At 41.4% G+C, this 25,853-nt stretch overlaps 1 protein-coding gene across 1 annotated transcript; it reads left to right on the top strand.

The window, feature by feature from the left end:
• The first annotated feature begins 6,228 nt into the window (after positions 1-6,228).
• On the top strand, positions 6,229-7,254 carry LOC127346953 (protein FAR1-RELATED SEQUENCE 5-like). The gene has a single exon (XM_071829050.1). The coding sequence runs from the start codon at positions 6,229-6,231 to the stop codon at positions 7,252-7,254; it is 1,026 nt and encodes a 341-aa protein (XP_071685151.1).
• Positions 7,255-25,853: the final 18,599 nt, after the last annotated feature.

Below are 25,853 nucleotides of genomic sequence, written 5' to 3'. Positions count from 1 at the left end.
AGGTTTATGAAAAAAAAGTCCAACCTATATGTATCACAAGCATATATATATATAGAGAGAGAGAGAGATGAAAAAGAAAAGAAGCTTACAGATTCATCAAAAGGGATGAAATATCGTTTCCAATGGTCTTCAGGTAAAAGTTTCAGTGAACGCTTCTCAGTATCCTCAACAATGACAGCTTTCCCCAACATGTTGATAACGTATTTGTTCACATTACCATACACTTGCATACTAAGAGCAAAAACACGGTGCTCGGCCCAAGTACTACCCATTCGCACAATATTGACACTGCCAAAAAAGAAACAACGAAACACAAAAACAAAATAAAGACAGTGAACACAAACACATAAAAAAAAGGATGGACAGTATAAGAAACAAGTACTGCCGATAAAAAAAATGATCAATGTGAGATCAACTTACGTCTTTGCTTTTGCAGTTTTGGGGACTCTGTGCACAATGTCCTTGAAAACATCTTGTTCAACCAGTGTAGAATTGAACTCTTATATGACCTTGTTTGGGCTGATCTCTGTAACATTGAATGCTTGATTTTCATAACTTGGAAACTGCGTCGAACGTAGCTTCGATTCGTGCTCAGCCTCTGCTTGAAGTGTTGTTCTTAATAACTCCCTGTCAAACTCACTTTCATCCCATGAATACGAGGTCTCAGGAGCTTGAACATGTCTGTGCGATATGGTACAGTTGATGGGAGATATAGAGGATGTCTCTCCATCATTAAAACGAGTTTCCTTTGTATTATCTATACCAGCAGGATCAATGCTCTGAACTGCAGCTTCTTCTTTAATTCCAAACATCCTTAGCCTCTTTATCAAGCAAGCAGATTCATAACCAAAATCATTGCTTGAAATCATTGCATTTCTTTTGTTGGAGGATAATATTTCATTGCAAGAGTACCCTGCGCCATTGGGTCTCCTGAAACTACTGACACTGTCCAAATCGACAGAGAAGTGAACTTTTTCAAACAACAGCTGTGACTGCAATTCCCTTGCATCCATAAGTTTCCTCTCTTTTGCAGCTTGATCTATAACATACTGAAGCATGTCAAGTCCTGGTGATGCAGAATCATAAAACTGAGAGAAGTCAGGCTTGGGCGGGATCATCTGCTCCAACAACTCAAAGTTACAGGTGAGTTCACCTAGACCGCTTGGGTATTCAAGAGATTCCATAGCAGAAATAATGGAGGCGATATCAGGAACCTGACCATCCTTCATAGCTTCTTTATTCAATCTCTCAAGCGTATCATCGTCAGGAACTGGTAACAAGCACCCATCATTGCAGACATGTTCTATTTCACAGTCCACATCAGACATAGTCAGAGGATCAGAAAATTTTAATGCTGCTGCATGCCCAGGAATACACATAGTGTCCGACTGAACTAATGGACTTTGGTAAACAGTAGAACCATGCGAAGGTACTTTGAAACACACAGGTCCACTCTGACATTTATGCTTCTCATCAGTATTCAACAAGGATGAACTAACTGAAGTCATCCTAAGAAAACTCATGACATTCTTGACAATTACTGGTTGTATGGAGTCCATTATGTCTTTCTGCATTTTGCTTATTAACAAAGCGACTTGTGCCTTAACCTTTATGAACAAAACAAAAATAAAAACAAAAGACACATTAATAAAAAAAAATGCAACTAGTATAAAAAAGAACTATTGAACAACAGACTTAGAAAAAGTGTATTTATCAACCCTTTGACCAGTTATGTATGAACCCATCGATCAGTTATTTATCAAATGTAGATAGGTGAATTTATCAACCCAGTAGCCTACCCTGGCAAAAATAAAGTGTATTTATCAACCACCTGAGCAGGTATGTATCAACCCCACGATCAGTTATTTATCAACTGTAAAAGGGTGGACTTATCAACCCAGTAGCCTGCCTATGAATAAAGGTGTATTTAAGAACCACCTGCCCAGTTATGTATCAAACGCCATATAAGTTATTTATCAAGTGTAATAACGTCAATTTATCAACCACATGTCGCACTTTTGTGAAAAAAGTGTATTTATCAACCCCACGACCAGTTATGTATCAATCCCACGAAAAGTTATTTATCAAATGTAAAAACGTGAAATTATCAACCCGATCGCGTACCAAAGCGTAAAAACGTGAACATGTCAACTCCCTCGCAGAAAAACACCATCCTCCCAAAAAAAAGACCCCCCACCCCCCCGACCAGGGTAGAATTCTTCAAAAGCAGTTGGTGCTATCACAGAATTATAATTATCTTAGAAGCATACATACCTCTTCATGCGACTCCAAAGGTGTTGTTGACAAGACAAATTGTAGAAGGTCTTCATATGAATTACTCTCAATGGTTTGACCTTCATTAAGTGAATTTCCAAAAGGGGTCCTTGCAACATCTTTCGTCTGAATGAATGAGAGAAGAAAAACAACAATGTTTGAAGCATAATTGTGTGAGAAAAATGAAATTTGTACGAAATAAACTAAGTCTGGAAAAAGGAAAACATACAGGCAAGCTACCGAATATTGCTTTGTCTTTGCAAACACAATCTAGCATCTCGATTTCCGAAACCAAAGAAGAAGACCATATTGATATTCGAGGAACATTGCACTTCAAGTGTGGCAGAATCACCTCAGTGTCAAGAAACTCAAAGTACACAGCCTATGACAACACAAAAGCAGAAAAGATGTTAAAATACAGACTTTTTCCCCCCTTTTGGAGAATTCTACCATGGTATGAACATTACGTACCATTCCCTCCTAAGACCGAAGTTGTACCTCCATTATAAGCTTCGATGGAAGAAACGAGCTTTTGGAGTACAGCACTTGAGAAGTCGAAAGAAGATATCACAGAAGGATTCTCCACGATGTGTAAGTAATCAGGACTCACAGCGTCATGGCTAGAAGGACAGAGAAAAGCGGTCATGGCATACAAAGTGAAAACAATTTTGAAAGTGTCTCCATCCAATTCACTTGTCAAAATTTTATCCAAATTTCGAAATGGTAGGGTAATGTCCTTTGCAGTTGGTCAAATCACCAATAGCTGCCCTTAAATGAGGATCGACTTTCCTACCAATCAGCAAACCTCCGATGGGTGTGCCGAGAACTTTGTTGATACAATAGGCACTGAATTTGACAGGAGGACCATTAGGTAGAGAGAGCAACCTAGTCTGCGAATCGAAGTTAGCTACCAGGTAAGCGATGAGACTCCTAGGAAGATAATCACAGGTCACATAGAGCAGTTGCTCAAGACCAATATCAGCAACAAGCTTTTTCTGACTAGCTGTCAACCGTCTAGTCACTCCAAGAAACTTAGGAAGCGAGAGCTTGGACCTAAAGCCCTGATAATTGCAAATTACATGATTAAAAAAATAAATAATCGAATAGTCGGTACATGTTGATGAACAGCAAGTATGTAGTCTTAACATACCAAAAAAGTAGGTCACAACAACTATTAACAATGTAATGTGAACATGTAGTATTCAATGTTGTGTGCTTCATTTTTCTATAAAAGAGGAACAAGCACACACACAATTAAAAAAAAGAAATGAAAAGCATATACCCAGTAAATAGTGAACAATCCGTAAAAGATATTCTTCAATACAAAACCAGTACTACCCCAGTGAGACAAAGAGACAGTACACTTCATGTCGACACCTTCTACGCACAGATAAAACGCCGTATAATGAACACAAACAATCCATCAAATGACAGCACTTTCACACTACCTTGTACACATGGCATCGAATAGTCGTTACAGGTTGATGAACATCAACTATGATCTAGGCACACAAAAATTTAATAAATGATCAACCAGAAAAAGCAAAACATATATAATTTGGGACATACACAAAACAGATAAACACAAAAAGAAAAAAGAGACAAACACAAAAAAATCATGTTATACCGTTGCTGCATCATTCCCATCCATGGCTTGCAGATGGAAGAAAAAATATAAGAAGAAGGATTGCTAGTTTGAAAGATTAATCTCCATACACCCTGCAAAAACAAAGAAGTTGGTGTACCTTGATTAACACAATTGATATATCAGTCATTCGAAAAAAAGAAATGCTGAGAGAAGAAGACCAATATGAACAGAAAACCAAACAAAAAATCCTGGAGGAAAACAAAAAATCATCCAGGAAAAAGGTACAGGGGAGTATAGACGAATCATCATAAGATAAGCGGAACAAAAAATCATTGGATCTGCAAAAAGATGAAAAAGCCAAAGAAAAAGAGGTACGAAAACCAGCGATCGTACGAGCTGGAAGAAACGTATAGGTATGAAGAAATTGAAAAGGAAACAAAGGGCAGGACAAAAAAAAACAGATCTGAAAACAGGACCTAGATGGATCTGCCCATGGTTTCTCCTCCGTACACGCCTAGCGCCTTCTTGGAGGAAAATATACGAGATTGATGGAGAATGGTCGGGAGAGGAAATAGAATGAAAGAGGAAAGGGGACAGCTCGAACTCCAGACAAAACGAGACCGTCGGGTTAGGTAGGATCTACCTATTGACAAAAAACCCCTCGAAAAAATAAAGTATAAAAAATACCCACGGAACAGGTGGACATGTACACACACAAGGATAGAAATGAAAGATAGAGGAAGATAAGAAACAGGGTCATGTACACAATAATCAAAACCTCATCAGTAAAAACCGAAAAAAAAGAAGGAGATAAACTCCTTCTTCCCCAGGATCTGATCGGGGACAGATCCATCTCCTCCGCCACCAACCATCGCCACCATCTCTCTCCTCAACCAAACAAAAAAGCTTCCGCCTGGTGCACATCAAAAAGCAATGGAGCAAGTGGACCAGATGGACGAAATCTGAGAATCATCCTACAAATTTCACGAAGAACTTCTAGAGAGAGAGATTTAGGGTGCTCAGGTTATAGACAAAATCATCCAAGTGGTTTACGGGATGAGTCCTTGATCTGAGATAGGAAATTCACCCACCAGCATACGGTATAAAAAGGAAAGGTTAGTACTTAATTCAACTAGCACATGCATTTTTCATCTAGAAAACCTAGAAAATCATATGTACATTACCTTCATTTACCATAATAGAAAAATATAGAAAAGGTTCAGAATAGTAGAATATTACATGGGAAAAAACGTACAATGTACATCACATAGAGAAACTTACAGAACATTGATCACTTTACACAGCTCAAAGAGAAAAAAAATAAAAAAAGAGACAGAATTAAGAAAAACTCTGTTAACATCCTCCTGTGTACTAAAAGTTACACAGCACACGTAGAACAAAAATGGTAACACTGTGTATCATCTGTCCATAAATTCTTTGTCCATAGCTCCACAGACTCTTATTGACTTGCACACAAAAAAGTTAAATCCTCCATTATCTGAAAAAGGCAGATATGAAAAAAAAATTGATTTAAACTCATATACATAAACATGTGACTATGACTAACAAATGTAAAACAGAAAGAGTAACTCTGATACAACAATAATTTCTTTTGCAGATGGATACAACAAAAGCGAATGAGTCGGGAAAAACACAACAGGAGGATGGAACAACTGCTGCAGAAAGTATATTTGGATCTATGACAGGGAAGACACCGATACAGTGCCGGAGGATGGTAGATAAATTTGCACAGGTAATGAACCTCTGCAGACTATAGAGATGGGATTTGTTCATATCCTCAAAAAAGAAAAACTAATAAAAGTCTTTGTTACACATTACAGGCATTTCTTCAGAGAAGGAAAGAGAGAGCTGAGCTCGAAAGCTTGGCAGAGCTACAAGCAGTTGAAGAAAGTTTTTACATGCACAACAAAACTCGGAAGCGGAAGGACATACGTCATCAAACATAACAAGGGCGAGCAAACAAAAATGCAAGGACTTCGATTTAAATGAGGTAACATGTCAAATTGCTTCACGTAACATAATTTACAAACAAAAATAAAGTAAAAACATTGAGTTTATTTGGGAGACATTAAACAAAACACCATAGCTGATACCCCAAAAATCATGATGCATCTATGTGAAAACCAGGTGCTCAAATTCGAGAACGAAGACAACGAAGGATATGCTGATAGCAACATCCCAGAATTGCATGCAGATGGTGCATCATTTGCTGGTGAGAATGCATGCCCAGCTGACAATGCTGATTATTCAAATGGTGATGAGCATGGGAACAAAGAAGATGAAAAATATGAAGAAACTCTTGAGTCGATCTGAATCCAGAGGAACCGACTGCTGAAGAGCTTGAAATGGACAGAATGTTTGCAAACAAGAAGTATCCAACAATGCAAGAGATATCAGAGGCATCTACTCCCACAGTTGGGATGGAATTCGATTCAAAAGATGATGCATTCTTCTTCTTTGCATTGTACGCAAGAAGGGTTGGATTTGCAATAAAAAAGGACACCTCCTACGAGTCTAGAAAAACCAATGAAATAACAAGACAGACATTCTCATGCAACAGGTGCCGTGACGATACATACGTTGACAGTGCACTCAGACAGAGACGGACTTCCAGGATTGTGCAGACAAAATGCAAAGTCAGAATGTTTGTGAAAGAATACAGAGGAAAGTGGTCAATAAGTAACGTAAGACTAGAACATAACCACAACCTAGCTCCGTCAGAGTGGATAGTAAGGTTCATGAAGTGTCACAGGTCAATGTCTGCATCAGACAAGACTCTGATCCACATCCTACAAGAAACAAGAGTTCCACCCAGGAACATAATGAAAATATTCAGGAAAACAAGGGGAAGCTTCAGGGCAGTTCCATTTGATACAAAAAACCTAGAGAACGAGCTAGCAAAAGAAAGAAAGAAAATTAAGAACAGGGACATTGAAGAGTTGTTGCTACTATTCAAGGAAGCACGTGAAAAGATGCCTGGATTCAGACATTCACTTGATGTTGACAGCGATAATAGAGTGAAAAGTATATTTTGGATAGACCAAATAGGGAGGGCAAACTACTCAAAGTTTGGTCAATTTGTATCATTTGATACAACATTTTCAACCAACCAGTATGGGATGCCATTTGCTCCAATATTAGGGGTTGATAACTATGGCAAAACAGTCGTGTTCGCGGTAGGACTGCTCGAGGATGAGAGAGCAGACACTTTCAAGTGGCTGTTTGAGGAATTCCTGTCTGCTATGGACAACAAGCACCCAGAAACTATAATAACAGACCAAGACGTTGCAATGAGGATTGCAATATCTGAAGCATTACCTTACACGATTGCACCGTTTACGCAACTTTCACATCAGCAAGAACCTGGATGACAAGTTGTCCCTATTCTTCGCAAAGAAGAGGGACTCTGAAGGAAGAACTAAGAGCGGTTATAAGGAACTCATTTACTCCGGAGGAATTCGAAAATAGCTGGCATGATCTCTTTGGAGCGTCACAATGCTTTGGGAGAGCCACACCTGGACAGGATATATGACATCAGAGCTCAGTGGGTCCCAGCATATTTCAAAGAGAGATTCTTCCCATTCACTTCATCGACGGGGAGAAGTGAGAGCACAAACTCCTTATTCAAACACTATGTAAAAAGGAAGGACTCGATTGCAACATTCTTCAAGGAGTATATCATAATACAAGAAAAAAAACAGTCCGACCTAGATCGCCTAAGAGAGAAAAGTGAGTTCAAGGAGTCTGTGAATTGGGGATTCAATCCTCTTGAAAGGGAAGCAATGAAAATCTACACAGACCCAATATACGGCAAGTTTGCTGAAGAGCTAAGGAAGGGGACTGCTTACAACGTTGAAGTTGTGGAAGAGAAGAGATTGTACAGAGTTATTAGGGTTGCAAACTATAGAAATGCAGAGTTCCCAAGATTAATATATGTGGTTACTGTTTCCTCTGATGACGATGTGTACAGATGCTCGTGCTCTAAGATGGCTCGCGATTGAATACACTGCTGCCATGTCATGAGGGTGGCTAGTCATATTGGTTTGACTGAGCTTCCTGTCAGTTTCATCAACCCTAGATGGACTACTGCAGCTGGGATAGAGGTAGCGCGATTGACGGAGAGAAGAAGCAATACAGCATCACAGAACACACACTTGGCTGTTAGACACGCGATTGAAATGAGCAAAATATCACACATACTATCTACTGTCTGCACGGATGATAGGTCATACGACTTGTTTGCTGAAGGAGTTGCTGAGCTGAAGAAAGCTATATGCAAAGATGCAATGGAACGCTTCCAGACGAAAGAAAAAGTCACACGTAAGAGAAAAAAGGTTGATGACCCAGTTCAACAAGATACTGACAATATGCATCATGAAGATAGAGAAGACAACAATCATGGACACAACAATGAACAGATAAACCATGAGGAGAAAAATTCAAGTGACGAAGAAAAAAATGAAGATGAGCATCGCCCTTATAAGGATCCACCACAGTCAGGAAAACCAGGGTTCAACCTAGGTGAAAGACCTATGAATTTCCATGAGAAATGTGCTGCAAAACTAAAGAAAAAGGCTGCACCAAGATTGTGTGGACTTTGCAGGTTGCCTGGACACAAGAGACCAAAATGCCCAGACAGAGACAAGGTACTGTACTGACTTACAGAAAAATATACACACAAGTACAAAAGAAACTATTAAAAAAGTTATTACCATTTACTAAATTTATCCCATGTAAAAAAAATACACAGGTTGGCATGAGCATACCAGGAATGGATTCCCAAAAAGAAGAAGGGAACCCATGACAAAGCAAAGAAGGATGAGGGAAAAGCAGGATGGAAGTATGCAATGAAAGAAGGAGTACAATCATTTGTGTAATGGTCATGCTGTGTTTGTCGTTCGAACTTGTAATACTACAATTTGGATAATTATTTTTCCGTTACATAAATTATGAAAACTATCCTTGATAATTATCAACCCAGTAGTCTGTCAAAAAGAAAAATGAACTTATCAACGCCCTGACCAGTTATGTATCAACCCTCCGAGCAGTTGTTTATCAAATGTAAAAACATGAAAAATTATCAACCCAGTAGCCTATGAAAAACAGCTGTGGAAAAGAACATGAACTTATCAACACCATCCCCCAAAAAAACACCCCTGACCAGGTCGAATTCTTGAAAGTTATCAACCGCTATTCAATGTGTTTATCAACCTCTGAGCATGTTGTTTACCAGCCTTTTGATAATTCCACGAACAGCAATAAATTAAGTTACAAACAAAAAAAAAATAGACAAAAATTACATTTTAGCTCGTAACAAAATACCAACCTGCCCCCCACCCCCCCCCTTACCAACCACTAAAACATATATTTACCAACGGTTAATGTTACAAATTACCAAGCCAAAAAGAATAAGAAAAAATGCTAATTAAATCAGACTGCAAGTAAAAAGAGAAGTAGCTTATTTATGCTGTAAGTGGTAATTTATTTGAGTTGCATCTGGTAGTTCATACCTCACAGAGCATTGCTTTCCAACAGGTACCTCCAATTCTGCAACTTGTTCAGAGGGTGGTTTAACCAATTCCATGTTAGGACCTTCCTAAGTTCTGGTATCTGATCATAAGTGATAGCAGGTACAACACGGCCATTCCAAAGTTCAAGGAACTTGAGCATAAAATAACCACAATCAATGCTTCAAAAAAAAGATACAGAACAAAGATCTGTGAGCTATCAAATACAAAGAAATATCCAACAGTGAACAAAGCATAAGTTAGATAAAAAAGAAGAGAACATACTTGTTATTTTGCTTAGGAGCTTCAATGAAAACCAACTCATAGTCATCAATCTGTTTTGATGAACTGGAGTAATTTATACGATACATGCACTTGATAGCATCGACTAGATCACTAGAATGATTAATGAGCGATTCATCATCAGGACCACGCGCAGAATCAAGAACTTCAAACCTTTTTTTCTCAAAATTCAAGAACAGTGAATACCAATGACCACATGGCTTCTTTTCTGTTCCAAGATTCTGAAGGACACCAAAACACAACTGAAAAAAAAAACAAAAAAAGAAAAGATAAAAACAAGGGTCAGAGAAACATTAAAATAAATGTTCACAAGTAACACAAATCGAAAAACATAAAACACACAGAAAAAGTTTACCAGATTTTGGTGACTAAGTTTATACTTATCATCCATCCTGAAATGTTTCTGCAGTATTCTTGAATTAAATCTTCTTTCAAGCAAATAAACAGTTACTATCCATGGGAAAATGATCTTCTTCTTCGGACAGTCAACCTGAAGAACAGCAATTCCAATTTCGGCAACCGTTGTTGACAGTTCTCCAGAAGGCATAACGCTACTAGCCAAGTCACCAGTGGAAACCCACATAGGGTCAATCATCAAGAACCTTGATCTGCCAAAAAAAAGAATGCATGAACAAAACTAAGTTGATAAAAAGTAATGAATTATCTAAAAAGAACACCATTGCGTATACATGAGAAAACTGACATACTGTTTTATTTTAGAGTGTTCAGAGTCGCTGTTGTGCTTTATAACTTGCTGGTACAACAATTCATGCTCATCGGTACAAGTTACTCGGTTGTATGGAGGTAGCATGAACTTCGAAGGAAGAACGACCCTTTCCATGCGTAGCCTGGTCCTTGGAGTTCTACTGGCAACAGGTAAATTCTGAACATGCACTGGCAAAGCTGGAGTAATATAAAGGACCTCCAAATCATCTGAGAAAATCAAAAAAAGGATAATTAGAAAGTGAACAAAATGTAAAAAAACAAGGACATGATATTCTATATGAAAAACTTAACTACTAAGATAGAGTAGGACATACCAGCTTCATTGTTACTGATTTCGGTGGCGATTACAGGATGCAATCCGTCTACAGAGTCATCAAAACAATGTTCTTGAAAGTCAGTTGCACCTCCGTCTTCATTGACAAATATAAACATCACCGCACATGTAGCCACAAATAAAAAACAAAAATGAAGGTATAAAAAGAAAAAAGAAAAAGGTCCAAAAAAAACAAAAGAGAGAGGGAAGAAAAAACAAATAGTACTCACTCACACATATCGAAATTATTCATAACAAAAAGGTAAAATCATCCATTACATATAAACAGGGATAAAATTACATAGCGTTCATACAGGATATTGTTCACCCATATAAAATAAAATAAAAAGTTAATACATCGACCAACTCAACAGCACCATCACTTCGCCACACCCAATGATCCATAAAAAAAGCAGGTTTTGTAAAATAACAATTAATTCTTCTTCTTCCTCCCTCTCTTGTTCCTTGAAAACGTATTACGAATACGTGCATTTACTTGCCCTGATGGTACGCATTCTGCATATATAGATTACAAGTGGGAGATAATACGCGGAACGGGCGTAGATGAATTGATGGAACAAGACATGCACAGAAAACATGTAATAAGTAAAAAAAGGTTGAGTGAAAAACAGAAAGAAAATGAAAATAAAAGAAAGTAAAAACTGTAAAAATAAACCACAAAAAGATAGAAAAAGTGATCTAACCAGTAGGAGGGATAGATGACACATTTGCAGTTTCTGATTCTTTAACAACATCAGCAGAAATGGTAGAATCATGGCCATCAGCATTTCCTAATGCCTCTGCGCAAAAACAATAATATTGTGAGCAGCAGCGTGACAAACAAAACATATTAAAAAAAAGAAATCAAAAAGAGCACAAAACAAAAAATCATATTACCAGATGGAGAAGCGCTTTTATCAGACGCAGATGTATTTACAACAGACACATGATAAGCAGACAGATCTATAGGGATGCCAGGAGTGAGACTCAGTTTACCATCAGCAGCAACAAATTTAGCTCTCTTAACAACAGTAACAATTTGATCTGATTAAAAAAATGATTCATACTAAGTCAAACAAACAATGAAAGAATGAAAAAACAATGAATACAAAAAACATAAACCGATACAACGAAAAAAAGAGAGAGCAGATACCTTGTGGAGAAGCTGTTGCATTTTGTTCAGCATCACGAGCAACAACAACAGTTGTTCCAGTAGAAGTAGATGCATGATGGTCAACATCGCCAACAGGATCAGCCATCTGATTTGTAACACTGGTACCAGAATCTTGAGGTGCAAAGCTAACTTCAACTGGTTCCTCATGTGCAGATTCTTGTCCTGTTGGGACAATTTCAATTGTAGACTTAGAAGGAACAACCACATCAGAACCACCCTCTGCTGAAAACTGGGTACCAGTTGCAAAGCTAACTTCAAGTGGTTCCTCGTGTGCAGATTCTTTTTCTGTTGGAACAATTTCACTTGTAGACTTAGAAGGGACAACCACATCAGAACCACCAACTACTGAAATCTGGCTACCAGTTGCAAATCTAACTTGAACTGGATCCTCATGTGCAGATTCTTTTCCTGTTGGAACAGTTTCACTTGTAGACTTGGAAGAGAAAACAGCATCCTTAAAAACAACCCCGTCAGAAACAACCTCTGCTGAAATCTGACTACCAGTTTCAACTACAGTAGATGTTCCAGCAGCGTGAATTTTTGTTGAGCCTTCAAGACGGTCTTTCAAAGTAGACACTTTTGATTTAACTGCAACGTTATCAGCGACACCTGAAGAAGTACCTCTAGGAGGTCGTCGTGGTGAAGATCTTGTAGCAACCTGACTTTTATAAACAGCTTGCCTGTGAAAAAGCAAAAAACTTAAAATTATTAGAAAAAACTCCAAAACAATGAAGTATAAAACATACTATGTCATGCAAAACAACCAGCGTTTGATAACTACCAGAAAAAGGCATTGGTAAGTTTATGAGATGGTATTTGGTAAAATTACACGAAAAACAAAAGGAGCAAAAAAAGAAAAAACATGAATACATTTACAGCGAAAAAATGTAAGAAAAATGCAACGACAGAAATGTTGATAGCTACACATGAAATACATTGGTGAGTAACTTCAAACGGGGTCGATCAAAAATACCTTCTGCCTCTCACATTGGGCTTCTTCTTAGGAGCAGATGACGGTTCATTCTGTACATGTGATTAACGTAACGATCCTCGCGTACAACACAAGTACGTTTCGCTTCAGAAGCATCGAGAGCACACCTACTCCTTTTCAAATCATTCACAACATCGTTGATTGTCTCACTGACAACATCATAACCATCAGATAATCCTTTCACATTGCCTTCATTCATTACAGCAACCTCAAGGCTAGAACTCAGAACTTCGCCTGACTTCGTACCGACAGAAATGACAGCACCATCAGCACTGGCATCTTTGGCACGAAGAAGATCAGCTTCATTTGTTTCAGATAAAACTTGCTTCCCAATATCTAAATCTCGCTCATCAACAACACCATCAATATGCATAGCAGCAGTTTCTGCAAGATTTTCAAGACCACGAAACACAATCCTATTCTCTCGCTGATGCAACGGTGATATCAGTTTCCATAAAACGTACTAGAGCATCAGCATCAGATGGTTCCGCAACAGCACAATCAATATCCATGGGTACACTGCTGGAAACCAGTTCAGGAGAAACACCGGGAACAACTGTCGCAACACCAGAAAGAGTTGTCTGGCTTGGCACTCCTGCACATTCCGACAACACGGTATCACCATGCTCACCTCCATCCACATGGTGTCTGCTTTGAATAACAAAGCGATCAGCAACGGCTTCATCAACATAATCACTGTCATTGCCAGAATGATAACTCTCGCCGTCAGACATATTGTCACTGAAGTTGACAACAGGTACCTTATCAGTTTGACATGGCGCTTTGGCACCACAAGCTGCTTTTGCAGCAGACCTGGTAACACGAGATTGCTCAACAACACGGGCCTCGGCCAGAACATTAGTTTGCTCAGAGACAGGTGATGAAACGGAATCAACAACATTCAATGGATCAGCAGTAATAGCCCCTCCGACATCTGTAGCATCAGCACTCTGGTTGCAAAGGACATCCCCTCCGACATCTGTAACATCAGCAATCTGCTTGCAAGGCACATCCCCCCCCAACATCTGTAGCATCAGCAGTTTGGTTGCAAGGCACATTCTTCAGACGGCGTATTGGTGATTTCCCTACAATCTTATCAGGACGATCATAAGTTGATTGCGCAATAGGAGAGGTTGTGTTTGCAGCACCTCCATCATGCGATGAACGAGAGGCAACGATTTGAGAGCGTAATGTCTTATCAGATTTTGCAGTATACACAACTTCGTCATCATCAACCTCAGTCAAACCTTGCACAAGCTTACTCATTAGACCAGTGAGACCAGACGCAAACTCACCCATTAATCTAGCAACCTTGTCTTTACGCTACATCAAAAAACAACACACAAAAAATGAAAAAGGTTAAAATTCATTTAAAAAAAGAGATATACTAAAAAAATGTAATGGTACCATACAAAATTGAAAAACTAAAATTAAAAACTTATCACTGTATCATACATTTTTCGGGCAGTTAGGTGCAGTATTGGTTTCAACCCATCTTTCAAAGCTAGCTGCACCTCCAAACAAGTTGAAATTTATAGCAAGGTGTGGCTTCAACTGATATTAGTGACAAAACAAAAACAAAAAATGCATCAGCTTGCACAAAATCGACCACAAAAGTTCATGTCATAACATGAGAAACACAAAAAGATTAACTAACCTCGAGATTCCCATAACCAGATCCATCCCTTTTCAAGTCAGCATCAAGCACAGTATCAACATCTTTCTTTGACCATATATTAGCAACAAATCTACCATCTGGAAGGTCAAGGTTAAGAGAGCTAATATCCAAAGAGTCAACATACAGTAACTGAATATGGAACAGGCAGCCTCCAGAAGGCTTCCCAGTACAAAGCTCATCATGCAATCTGTCGCACACAAACTGACAAAGGTTCATGTTCCTGACATTGCTAATGTTGTCCTACAAAAAAATAATGTAAACACCGCGTAAAAAATGATTGTTCACATATATTGATAAAAAAATTGAATGATTTTTTAAAAAACTGGAGGATAACACATATACCAGTATAGGATAACATCTGTTGCTGACTTTGTTAGACGTTGTTGGTGCAAGCAAAGTACAAACAAGATACATCATCCAAACTTGCTTGAAAATGTCATCATACTGAGTCATCTCTGACAGCATTGTGAACACACCAGTAATCTTCGGCGTGCTGCTATGGCCAGGAAATAACAAAGGACCTAGACGAGCCTCTATGACAGAATCCATTGCATACACAACAGGAATATCCCCCCGCGGAAGACCGAGTGTGCGGTAAATGGAATCAGCATTGAGAGGGATTCTACCACGCCCTTGAATGACAAACTCTCGGGAATGACTATCATACAAAGGAGCGAGCCAGCTTATCAATGGATTGTGAAGAACATGGCACTTGATGTCAAGCATTGAACCAAGATCCATATCCCCAATCGAGTTCTTCTGATCAGAACTTAGATGTTCATATAACCTGACAACAGGAAAAGGAGAGGCCCGATTCCTAGCGCGCTCACTAGCATTGGGCATTTTGCGAACACCTAGATGATCACCACCTTGTTTCTTGCTGCCCGCCATGGAAACAACAACGCTGCAATACAAAAACAGATGCCATGATAATGAGAAAAACTCTTAGTGAAATCAAAATAACAATGCCTTGGTTGATATATCAAGCCCAACCAAGAATCACCACTGTAAAAAGGAAGAAATCAGCATCAAAACAAAAAACATATGCAGGAGTACAAAAAATGAGTTCATCATTCCCTAAACACAGGAAAAAAAAAGAGGTGGGTAACTTCAGAATGTATATATTGGTTAAACGTTGAGATACTTGTTGATGAAAAGTGAATAAGTGGGTTGATAAAACAAACCCCATAACAGGGATTTGTGAACCCCTAGAAAACAAGTCCCATGATCTCTGCTTTCTCCTGCTACAATTACCATAGAAATTGTGGACAAAAAGCAGTGCAACAGGCCAAAAATCGGACTACAATGAACATTGAAATAGTGAAAACGCAATTTACAGCCGATCCCATAACAGAGATTTGTGAAAAAACGAGGTACGAAGCAGAAACCTAGGCGAAGAACAAAATACACCCAAAAAAAAACCCTCGCCGGAACAATCCCTCGCCGGATAAAAACAAAAATCCCATCAGAAAAATAATCCAAGGTGGAACAATCCCTCGCCGCACAAAACAATACCGGCCGGCGAGACCCAGATAACAGAGGTTTGTGAACCGAGGGACGGATCAGGAACCTAGGCGGAGAACAAAATCCACCCAAAAAGACAAACCCTCGCCGGAACAATCCATCGCCAGACAAACAAAAAACCCATCAGAAAATAAATCCACGGTGGAAAACAATCCCTCGCCGGACAAACAAACCGGCCGGCGAGACCTAGATCTCCCCACTAGATCCAGTTGGAATACTAACCTTACAGCGCCGAACTCGACTGGAGCTTGCTAGTGAAGCGACGGCAGGAGAAATCTAGGTCGCGCACTAGCCACGAGGAATCGGAGCGTCGACTCCGCCGTCGCCGTCGCCCTCTCCGTCAGGGCTGAATGGGACGAGAACAGGGGAGAGAGGATAACGGGCGGAAGGAGGGGAACGCCAAATCGATTCGAAATAATTCGGAAACGACGGGCCGAAAAGGGAAAGTCGATCGGTTACCAAAAATAGAAACAAGCGTGACACGCGTGACGCGGCGAAAAGGGAATTGCTTTCGCGCTGCCGCGCGAGCGCTCCGCGCCGACAAGAACCGCTCGCTCGAGCGATCGGTTGCCAAGAAGGGGATTTGACAAACATTGTCGTCCTCCGGTTAATTAATATTGACATATCCTACGCCCAATCTCCTGACAATACCTTCAAAAAGAAAATTACTAGAAAGCCCCGTTTAGATGAAAAAAGAATAACGAGGCAGTCACCATTGCTAGGTACAACTACCAAAGGTCTGTTAGTATATTTGTTAGCACAACCCAGCATATCCATTCGAATTCGCTAAGGCATATGTTATATACTCCCATCATTTAAAATTACACAGCATATTATCTTAGATGAAAGCCAAACTTTTGTAAATGACTAATTAGATGCAAAAATAATATTAACATCAATATAGTAAAAAAAATGATAAGGGGAATATGTTAATATCAAGAGATACCAATTACATCCAGCCTCTATAACAACGCAATACCCTAATGGCAGTACGGATGCACACATCCAAAAAAGAAAATCACCTCTCGCGTCGCTCCCCAGGGCGACGCTAGGGCCCCAACCTGGCGCCGCCAGCCCCCCTCCTCGCGTGGTCTCCCCCCCCCCCCCCCCCCCCGCCGCTGTCGTCGGCGCCAAACATGCTCTTGGGGTTGGTGGTGGAGGCGACCCGCGGTGGCGGCTGGGGCGGTGGCTGCTGGATTCGACACGCACGACGTTCAGGGGCGGAGACCCTGGATGAGCGGCGGTGGCTTCTCCCTCCACGGCCTCGCCAGCAATGGATGGTGGTGGTGGCTGTTGGATCTAGTGCTCGCCTAGATCCATTGTCGGTTTCAGCTGGCGGCGCGAGGAGGGGGTGGCGATTTTGTGGGGCGAGGATGGTGTGGTAGCGGCGGCCACCGTCCACTGAATCCTTCTTCGTCATCGTTGGCTAGCGGATGGCGGCATGGGGGCCTGCTCGTCAGCTTTGGAGAATAAAGGTGGTGGTCGTATGGTCCTTCTTGTGCGAAGATGGAGACCTCCATGTGGCGGGTCCGTACGTCTTCATCTGGCTGGAGTGGTGTGTTTCGGAAGGCTCCGCCGACAGATGTAACAGTGCACTTATGCCTGGAATTCGCTGGATCGGGTGGTATCCGGTCGTGCGCACCCATATTTTTATTCCTACCGTTTGGGTCTGGAGGGAGCGGCCCGAAGCTCTACTCTCTGTTACCATCAAGTGATATTTTGATCCACGATGAAGACAAAGAGGCCGAGAATATCATGAAGGTTGGATTGGAGGACTTGCTTGGAGTTATGGGTTTCGTAACAACAATATGGAAGCGGGAGCGGCAGCACAAGTGAAGTTCAGAGTCCTACCTTTCAGGGTGAAAATCCAAGGTCTGGCCTTAATTGGTTATGCCTGGCAATGACCTTGTTAAAGGTATTGTTTTGTGAGCGAGGACTATCTTTAGGGTGAATACCTAAGATCTTTGATCGGGCGACGATGGTGCTTGTGTTCTATTCCCTTCTTGAAGGCCCCCCTTTTGAAGAGTGTGGAGTTCAGGTATTGTCTTGGTGGTGGTTGTATTGTTGTTGTTAGGGTTGGAATACTATATCCATATAGCAAATGCATACAACATGAAAATTACATTTCATAATATTGATTTGTCATTGTAGATGTAGATTTTTTTCATATATATTTCATTAAACTTGATCAAGTTTAACTTCAAAAAAATCTAAGATGCTGCCAACACCCGGATTTTTAAGTCCGGATGCCTATTATGTCATACATCGGAATCCTAGGAATATTGTTGTTGCGAGGCATAATAGTTAAGTATCACAGTTATCATTCATTACAAACCATATTGTCTTACAAATTGGAATCATATGATCCATATTACATGAATAGTTGATCTATTGATCAACGAACAAACACAAGTTCATAGCGGAAGCGTAAGATACAAGGACTCTCTAGTCCACAGGCCAACGCTTGACGTCGGAAGACTCCTAGTTATCGTAGGCGTCCTGCTGGTCATCTCCTTGTTCATCTTCATACTCTGGCCATTTGAATAGCCAGGGACAAAGTCGTGAGTACTTCAAGTACTCGCAAACTAATACTAGTGTAAGTGCTAGACATTTCTAGTAAGGTTTGCTAAGCTCTAGTTTATTTGCATAAAGCCAATTTTAGTTCACAAGTATTTGAGAAAAGCTTATTCATGTGCTAACTAACTCAAGTGGGAACATTAGTGTCATTCCCACCATTCAAGTTGTGCTTTCAATTCATTTCACCACTTCACAATTCATTTCACCATCATTTTCAAGAATTTGACATCGGAAACTGTATGGCCTTTCCAACCGTCCGTATCCGTGGACACGGCTATTCGAATAGATTGACACTCTGCAGAGGTTGCACACTTGTGCCACAACATTTGATTTCATCCATCGGGATTACCCAGAATCATCGTAACACAGTACGCGGATTATCAACCGTAACCTTTCACTTACAAATCCTAGTATGAGCACCTCTCCCCATGAGTTTGGCCTCCCAGTGAAGACCAACTGTCAACCTGGGAACTGCACAGGGCTTGGCCGTACAATTCACCTCGATTCACATCATTTCTCAACAACGGAGGCAGCCTCAAGCATAACCCCTATGATGTGTGTTCAGAGGGAACCCATACCAAGATGTATAAACTTCCAGTTAAGCCCTACCCATAATCAGGTATTGTGGGGGTACTCAATATTGGAAAGGTATCGCATTCAAACCAATATCATTTTTATCAAAAATCACCATCTTCTCTGGTTCACATTCACCTTCAAAATTCATTCAATGAAATGATTCACCATTCCAAGGTTTCAAAAATTCAGTTCAAAGTCACATGTTCCCATCTAGAGTAGTCAAGTTTTAATCATTAGCACTAGCTCTAAATCATGAGGGGTGCTATCTTGCTTTGCTTGATTTAGACTAACTTTACTACTCTAGTAAACTTCTTTACTTTGACCAAAGTTAACTATAAAAGTAACTCTTGGCAAACAACAAGTAAAACTTGTAATGTAGAAACTTGGGATAGGCTTATGGTAAGAAAAGGTAAGACTAATGGTGCCTTGCCCCAAAGGGCTTTGCACTTTGCAAGAATATTAGCTTGCCTTGGTAGTTCTCAAAGTTCTCCTCCTCCTCCTCTGGGTAGCAACCTTCTTCTTCCGGGTATTCTCCGGTGCTAGCGTCTAAATTTAAATACGAGTATAATCACTCAACTAATTCAATGGCTATTTCATACATCACATATATGCACACAAGCTATTCTAAGCACACAATTAATCTAATTTGGGTGCATTGGTTGTGTTGCTTGAGGAGAAATAATTTCCTTTTATTTAATATGTAAATGATAGTTTCCATAGGGTTCTTGAGAAATAATTTCCTCTCATTGAAATCTTCTTAAGATTTAATTTCTCAAACAATCATGCATGAATTTATGTTGACCTAAGTCAAACATTCATTATCATCATTTGAGAATATGATTTAAATGAGGTAGTCCACCTCATACCATTTAATAATTCTACAAATGATTTAAATATCCAAGTAATTCATATAAGAGTGTTTTACCAGGGGTGCAAACATCACATGAATTCATTTGGGACAAGATTTAAATGAAGTAAAATACTTCATATGATTTGCATAATAGTTTTGGACAATATCACTTTAAGAAACTAGCCATATGGTCCATTAATTAAACTAGGGCATGATCATGCAAAGTGACCACACCATTTTCTTGCAGAAACAATTATTGTAAGTCAAATGTGAGCTATTGGAGTTGGAATTAACTGAATATCTATTTTGGTTGATTTTTAATAATTATTTGAATAGGGAAAAGTACCTGCTTTCACCTTTTTATCAGATTAATTCTACAACTAGTCTTGCGATGGGACCAGTGGCATATTGTAGATATTTTTCATAGCTTTCCAAAAATATCAAATTTGTTAAATTTGGCCAAGCCAAATAGATTCTATTGAATTTCAAAGTTGGAGCCAGTTTTGAAATTGTTTGAATTTAATTAAACGGATTTTGAATTAATCAGGCCGGCGGGAAAATTTCTAACGGGCCAGATTCAAACGGACGGCCTGCCCAGCCCACCACGGTCAACAGACGCGTGGGCTTGCTGACAGCATGGGGGCCACTCGTCAGCGAGTCATAAAACCCGAAACGGTACGCATCAACGAGAAGCGTTGGATTAAAACAAAATCGGACGGCGCAGGGCCATCGTCTTCTCCGGCGAGATGCCGAGGGTCTGGCGGCGAGCCTAGGGGGTCGGAGGGCTCACCGAGGCTCCAGCAAGGGTTGGCAGTGTGCGCGAGGAAGTTGTGGACGACGGTGAAGCAGTCTGTAGCAGTGGCGGAGCTCGAGGCGGCCTGGATCGATGGCGATTCCTCCAGGGCTTCCGCGGCTCCGAGCTTGTGATTGCGGCGACTCCGGCGGCGATTGGCTTGGCTAATGGTGCGAGGAGAAGCGGTGAAGAGTGGGGAGTGAGATGGTGTGCTCAGCTTCGTCCAGGGAACGCTCTATTTATAGATGGGCGAGGCTGCTGCGGGGCAGGGTTGAGGTCGACCATGGCGCGGCGATTCCGGCGAGCTGTTGGGCTAGGCAACGGTGCAGTGACGTTCTCCTCGTCCAGGCGAAGCTATAGGTAGCAACGGCACGGTCGGGCGGCGTCTGTGGCGCTCGCATTGCTTCCGCGTTTGCGGGCGGCGTCTACGGGATCTTGTCATCGTCTCTGACGGCGGCGGTCCAGGGTCTCGGTTCCACGCATGTCTGGTGGTGTCGTGGTGGCGCAGCGATGCTCGACGAGTTGCTAGCGGGGCCAGAGCGAGAGCGATGTGGTGGGGTGGCACGTGGCCAGTGACATCCGCGGCATGTCCACGCGCGACGCGAGCGGCATGCTGGCAGGATCTTGGCGCGCGAAAATCTGGCGATGGTCGCTGCTTCCTTGACCATGGCTGGTGTAGGCGGTGCTAGGGTGGTGTGGTGGCGAGCTTTGGCACGGTGGCCAGGGCAGGAGAGGAAGGGAGAGAGAGGTGGTGCGTCGGGGTGGCGACATGGCCGGCATGGCCATGCCCCAGCTTGCCATCCTCTCTCCTTAGGGTTGCTATGCATCATTAAGTGTGAGAGGGAACCAGGGGACAATTTAGAGTAGTTTGGGGTAGATTAGGGTTGGGTAGAGCACTATTTGAAATAGTGCCAAATAGTTCCATAGTTGCAATTTGCAAATTTGTCCAATTTTTTAGTGAGTTCAAATGGTTGACCAATTTGAAATGTGTGTGTTTGGTTGAGTTGTATTTGACCAGAGATGATGAGAGGTGGTGGTGGAATTGTTAAATTCAAAGAATTGCAAATTTGGCTAAGTGTGAGATTGTTCCACTTAATAAAAAGTGTCAACTTTGGATGAGCATAGCATTTTATCTACAAAGAATTTGGCATGGTGATCTTTACAAAAAAGTGTTCACCTTGATGTGCTCTTGGATGAGGTGCAAAGAGTTGACCAAGTTTAGTTTGGAAAATTTGAATTGCAGGGGCTCAAAGTAGTGATCAGACTAAAAATGGCAGATTTGACCATTATCATATGTGATCCAAATTTGAGTTTGAAATTCATTTGATTTGTGTCTCTTTGATTCCAAAAGTTGTATTAAGTGTTTAGTAACATTATTCAACTAATGGTGAAGACCAAAATGGTCTAGGGTCAAAATTTATAAAAATGGCATAAGCCATATGTGAGGGTTTTAGGGTTTTCTTTTATTTGATTTCTTTCTCTTTTTGATTTATTTGGTTGGTGATCTTCACATGATCACATTAGGGTTTTTAGAGTATAGCACATACACATAATAACAATCATCATGGCATATCACTCAAATGCACAAGTCCTATGCATGGCACTATATGCAATTGAATTTTTTTTTGTTGGTTTGAAATTTTGCTCTCTGGAATCTTCTAACTTTCTTTTTATTGAAATTTGGGATGTTACAAACCCTTCCCCCTTACAAAAGATCTCGTCCCGAGATCTAAAAGAAAGTTAGGTACTAAAGAGATCCGGGTACTCCTTCTTCATGAAGTCTTCACGTTCCCAGGTGGATTCATCTTCGGTATGATTGCTCCATTGTATCTTCAGAAACTTGATGCTTCGGGTGCGGGTGGTTCGGTAAGCTTCCTCCAGGATGCGAATCGGCACTTCGCGGTATGTCAGGTCCTTGTTGATATCCACCGATCGGTGATCGATGTTCTTGAACACTTCGGTCTTCTCAGGGACTTCAAGGCACTTCCGGAGGAGTGAGATGTGAAACACGTCGTGCACAGCCGACATTTCTTCGGGTAACTCCAGTTGATAAGATACTTCACCTCGGCGGATGAGGACTTTGAAGGGTCCGACATATCGGGGTGCGAGCTTTCCTTTCAGCTGAAACCTCTGCATTCCTTTCAAGGGGGATACCTTGAGATAGACGAAGTCTCCGATCTCGAAGGTCATCTCCCGACGTCTCTTGTCGGCGTAGCTCTTCTGTCTTGATTGCGCCGTCTTGAGGTACTCGCGAATCTTGTGCACCTTCTCTTCGGCTTCACGAAGAACATCTGGGCCAAAGACTTGGCTTTCTCCGACTTCCGACCAGTTTAGGGGGGTACGGCATTTCCTTCCGTACAAGGCTTCAAAGGGGGCCATCTGCAGGCTAGCTTGATAGCTGTTGTTGTAAGAGAATTCTGCGTAAGGTAAGCAGTCTTCCCACTTGGATCCATATTCCAGTACACATGCTCTCAGCATGTCCTCCAGTATATGGTTGACTCTCTCAGTCTGTCCATCGGTCTGAGGGTGATAGGCGGTGCTGAAATTCAGACGGGTTCCTAGTCCTTCATGCACTTTCTGCCAGAATCTTGAGGTGAGCTGTGATCCTCTATCTGACACTATCGACTTTGGGGTTCCGTGCAGGGCGACTATTCTGGAGATGTACAGTTCAGCTAACTTTGGGCCTTGGTATGTGGTCTTGACGGCGATGAAATGGGCTACTTTGGTCAGTCTATCGACAACTACCCATATTGAATCATTGCCTTTGCTGGATTTGGGCAATCCGGTGATAAAGTCCATTCCTACGGAGTCCCACTTCCATTCTGGAATCTGCAGTGGTTGTAGCAGTCCGGTGGGTCGTTGATGTTCTGCCTTGACTCTCTAACAGATGTCACACTTGGCGATGTAGCTGCCGATTTCTCTCTTCATTCCATGCCACCAGAATTGCTCCTTCAGGTCTTGATACATCTTGGTACCTCCGGGGTGGATTGAGTAAAGGGTGTCATGGGCTTCTTGCAGGATGACTTGCTTCAAGTCTGAGTCCGATGGTACGCAGAGGCGTTCTTTGTACCAAAGAACTCCGGCTTCATCAACAGTGAATCCCGGGGCTTTTCCTGCGGCTATCTGTTTCTTGATTCTGTCGATGCTAGCGTTTCCCTTCTGGGCTTCCTTGATCTGGCTAACCAAGGTGGGTTGCAGTTCTATGCTGGCTAGGAATCCTTCACTAACAAGTTCTAGTCTGAACTATTAAAACTCTTGATACAGGCTGGGCTGCTCGGTTGCGATCATGGAGTTCAACTGGCACGGCAGTCGACTCAAAGCATCCGCTACCACATTGGCCTTGCCGGGGTGGTAGTGAATCTCCATGTCGTAATCCTTGATCAATTCGATCCATCGGCGTTGTCTCATGTTCAGCTCCTTCTGGGTGAAGATATATTTCAGGCTCTTGTGGTCGGAGTAGATCTCGCATCGATTACCCATGAGGTAATGATGCCAAAATTTCAAGGCTAGGACCACGGCTGCAAGTTTGAGGTCATGGGTTGGGTAGTTCTATTCATGTTGTTTTAGCTGTCTTGAGAAGTAGGATACAACCTTGCCTTCTTGCATAAGCACACATCCAAGACCAGTCTTGGAGGCGTCGCAATATACGTCAAAGGGCTTAGCGATATCTAGCATGATCAGGATTGGGGTTGTTGTCAGTCTACTCTTGAGCTGTTGAAAGCTCTCTTCACATTTGTCAGTCCACTCAAACTTCTTATCCTTTTTCAACAGTTGGGTTATTGGTCGAGCGATGCTCGAAAAGCCTTCTACAAATCTGCGATAATATCCGGCTAATCCAAGAAAAGCGCGGACCTCGGTTTGGGTGGTTGGGGCTTGCCATTCCATAACGGTTTTGATCTTGGCGGGATCTACGGCAATTCCTCCTGCAGACAAGATATGTCCCAGGAATCCTACTTCCTCCAACCAAAACTCACACTTGCTGAACTTGGCATACAACTGGTGGTGTCTAAGGGTTTCTAGGACAGTCTCCAAATGCTGTTCATGTTCCTCTTAGGACTTGGAGTATACGAGAATGTCATCGATGAAGACAACGACAAACTTGTCCAAAAAGTTCATGAAGATCTTATTCATGAGATTCATGAAATAAGCGGGGGCATTGGTTAATCCAAATGACATGACGTTGTACTCATACAACCCATATCTGGTGGTAAATGCAGTCTTCGGAATGTCGGTGGCTCGGATATTCAGCTGATGATATCCAGTTCTAAGGTCTATCTTGGAGAAAACTTTGGCTCCGGTTAGTTGATCAAACAAGTCTTCTATCTTGGGTAGGGGGTATTTGTTTTTGATGGTGACATCGTTAAGCTTACGATAGTCCGTACATAAACCATTGGCACCATCCTTCTTGTCCACAAACAAAACTGGGGATCTCCAGGGGGATGCACTAGGTCTAATCAGACCTTTGGCTAACATATCATCTATCTGTTTCTTCAGCTCCACAAGCTCTGTTGCGTTCATGTTGTAGGCTCTCTGGGCTATAGGTCCAGTTCCGGGGATTAACTCGATGATGAACTCGATATCCCGATCTGGGGGCATACCGGGTAGATCATCTGGAAACACATCAGGGTAGCGACAAACGACCCTGATTTGATCCAGAGTTGGCTTGGATACACTTTGGTTGCAGGTGAATTTTCTGGGTAGTCTTTCAGAGACATGTTCTACTATGATGCCGGTGCTGCTAGTCATGGTGATGGCTTTCTTGGCACAGTCTATCAATCCATTGTGTTTTGACATCCAGTCCATTCCTAGTACGACTTCCAAACCTTTGGTTCCCAGAATGATTAGATTGGCATAGAAATCTACATCATGGATTTTGATGGGTACATTTTTGCAAAATTTTCTGGCTTTGGTGGTTGATCCGGGAATTTGAACTATCATAACATGCTTCAAACTGATGG

The sequence above is a fragment of the Lolium perenne genome, chromosome 4 (genome assembly GCF_019359855.2).
Source record: "Lolium perenne isolate Kyuss_39 chromosome 4, Kyuss_2.0, whole genome shotgun sequence".
In the NCBI taxonomy this organism is placed as follows: domain Eukaryota; kingdom Viridiplantae; phylum Streptophyta; class Magnoliopsida; order Poales; family Poaceae; genus Lolium; species Lolium perenne.
Note: the sequence above shows the minus strand (reverse complement) of the source record. Positions and strands in the feature narration are given on the sequence as shown.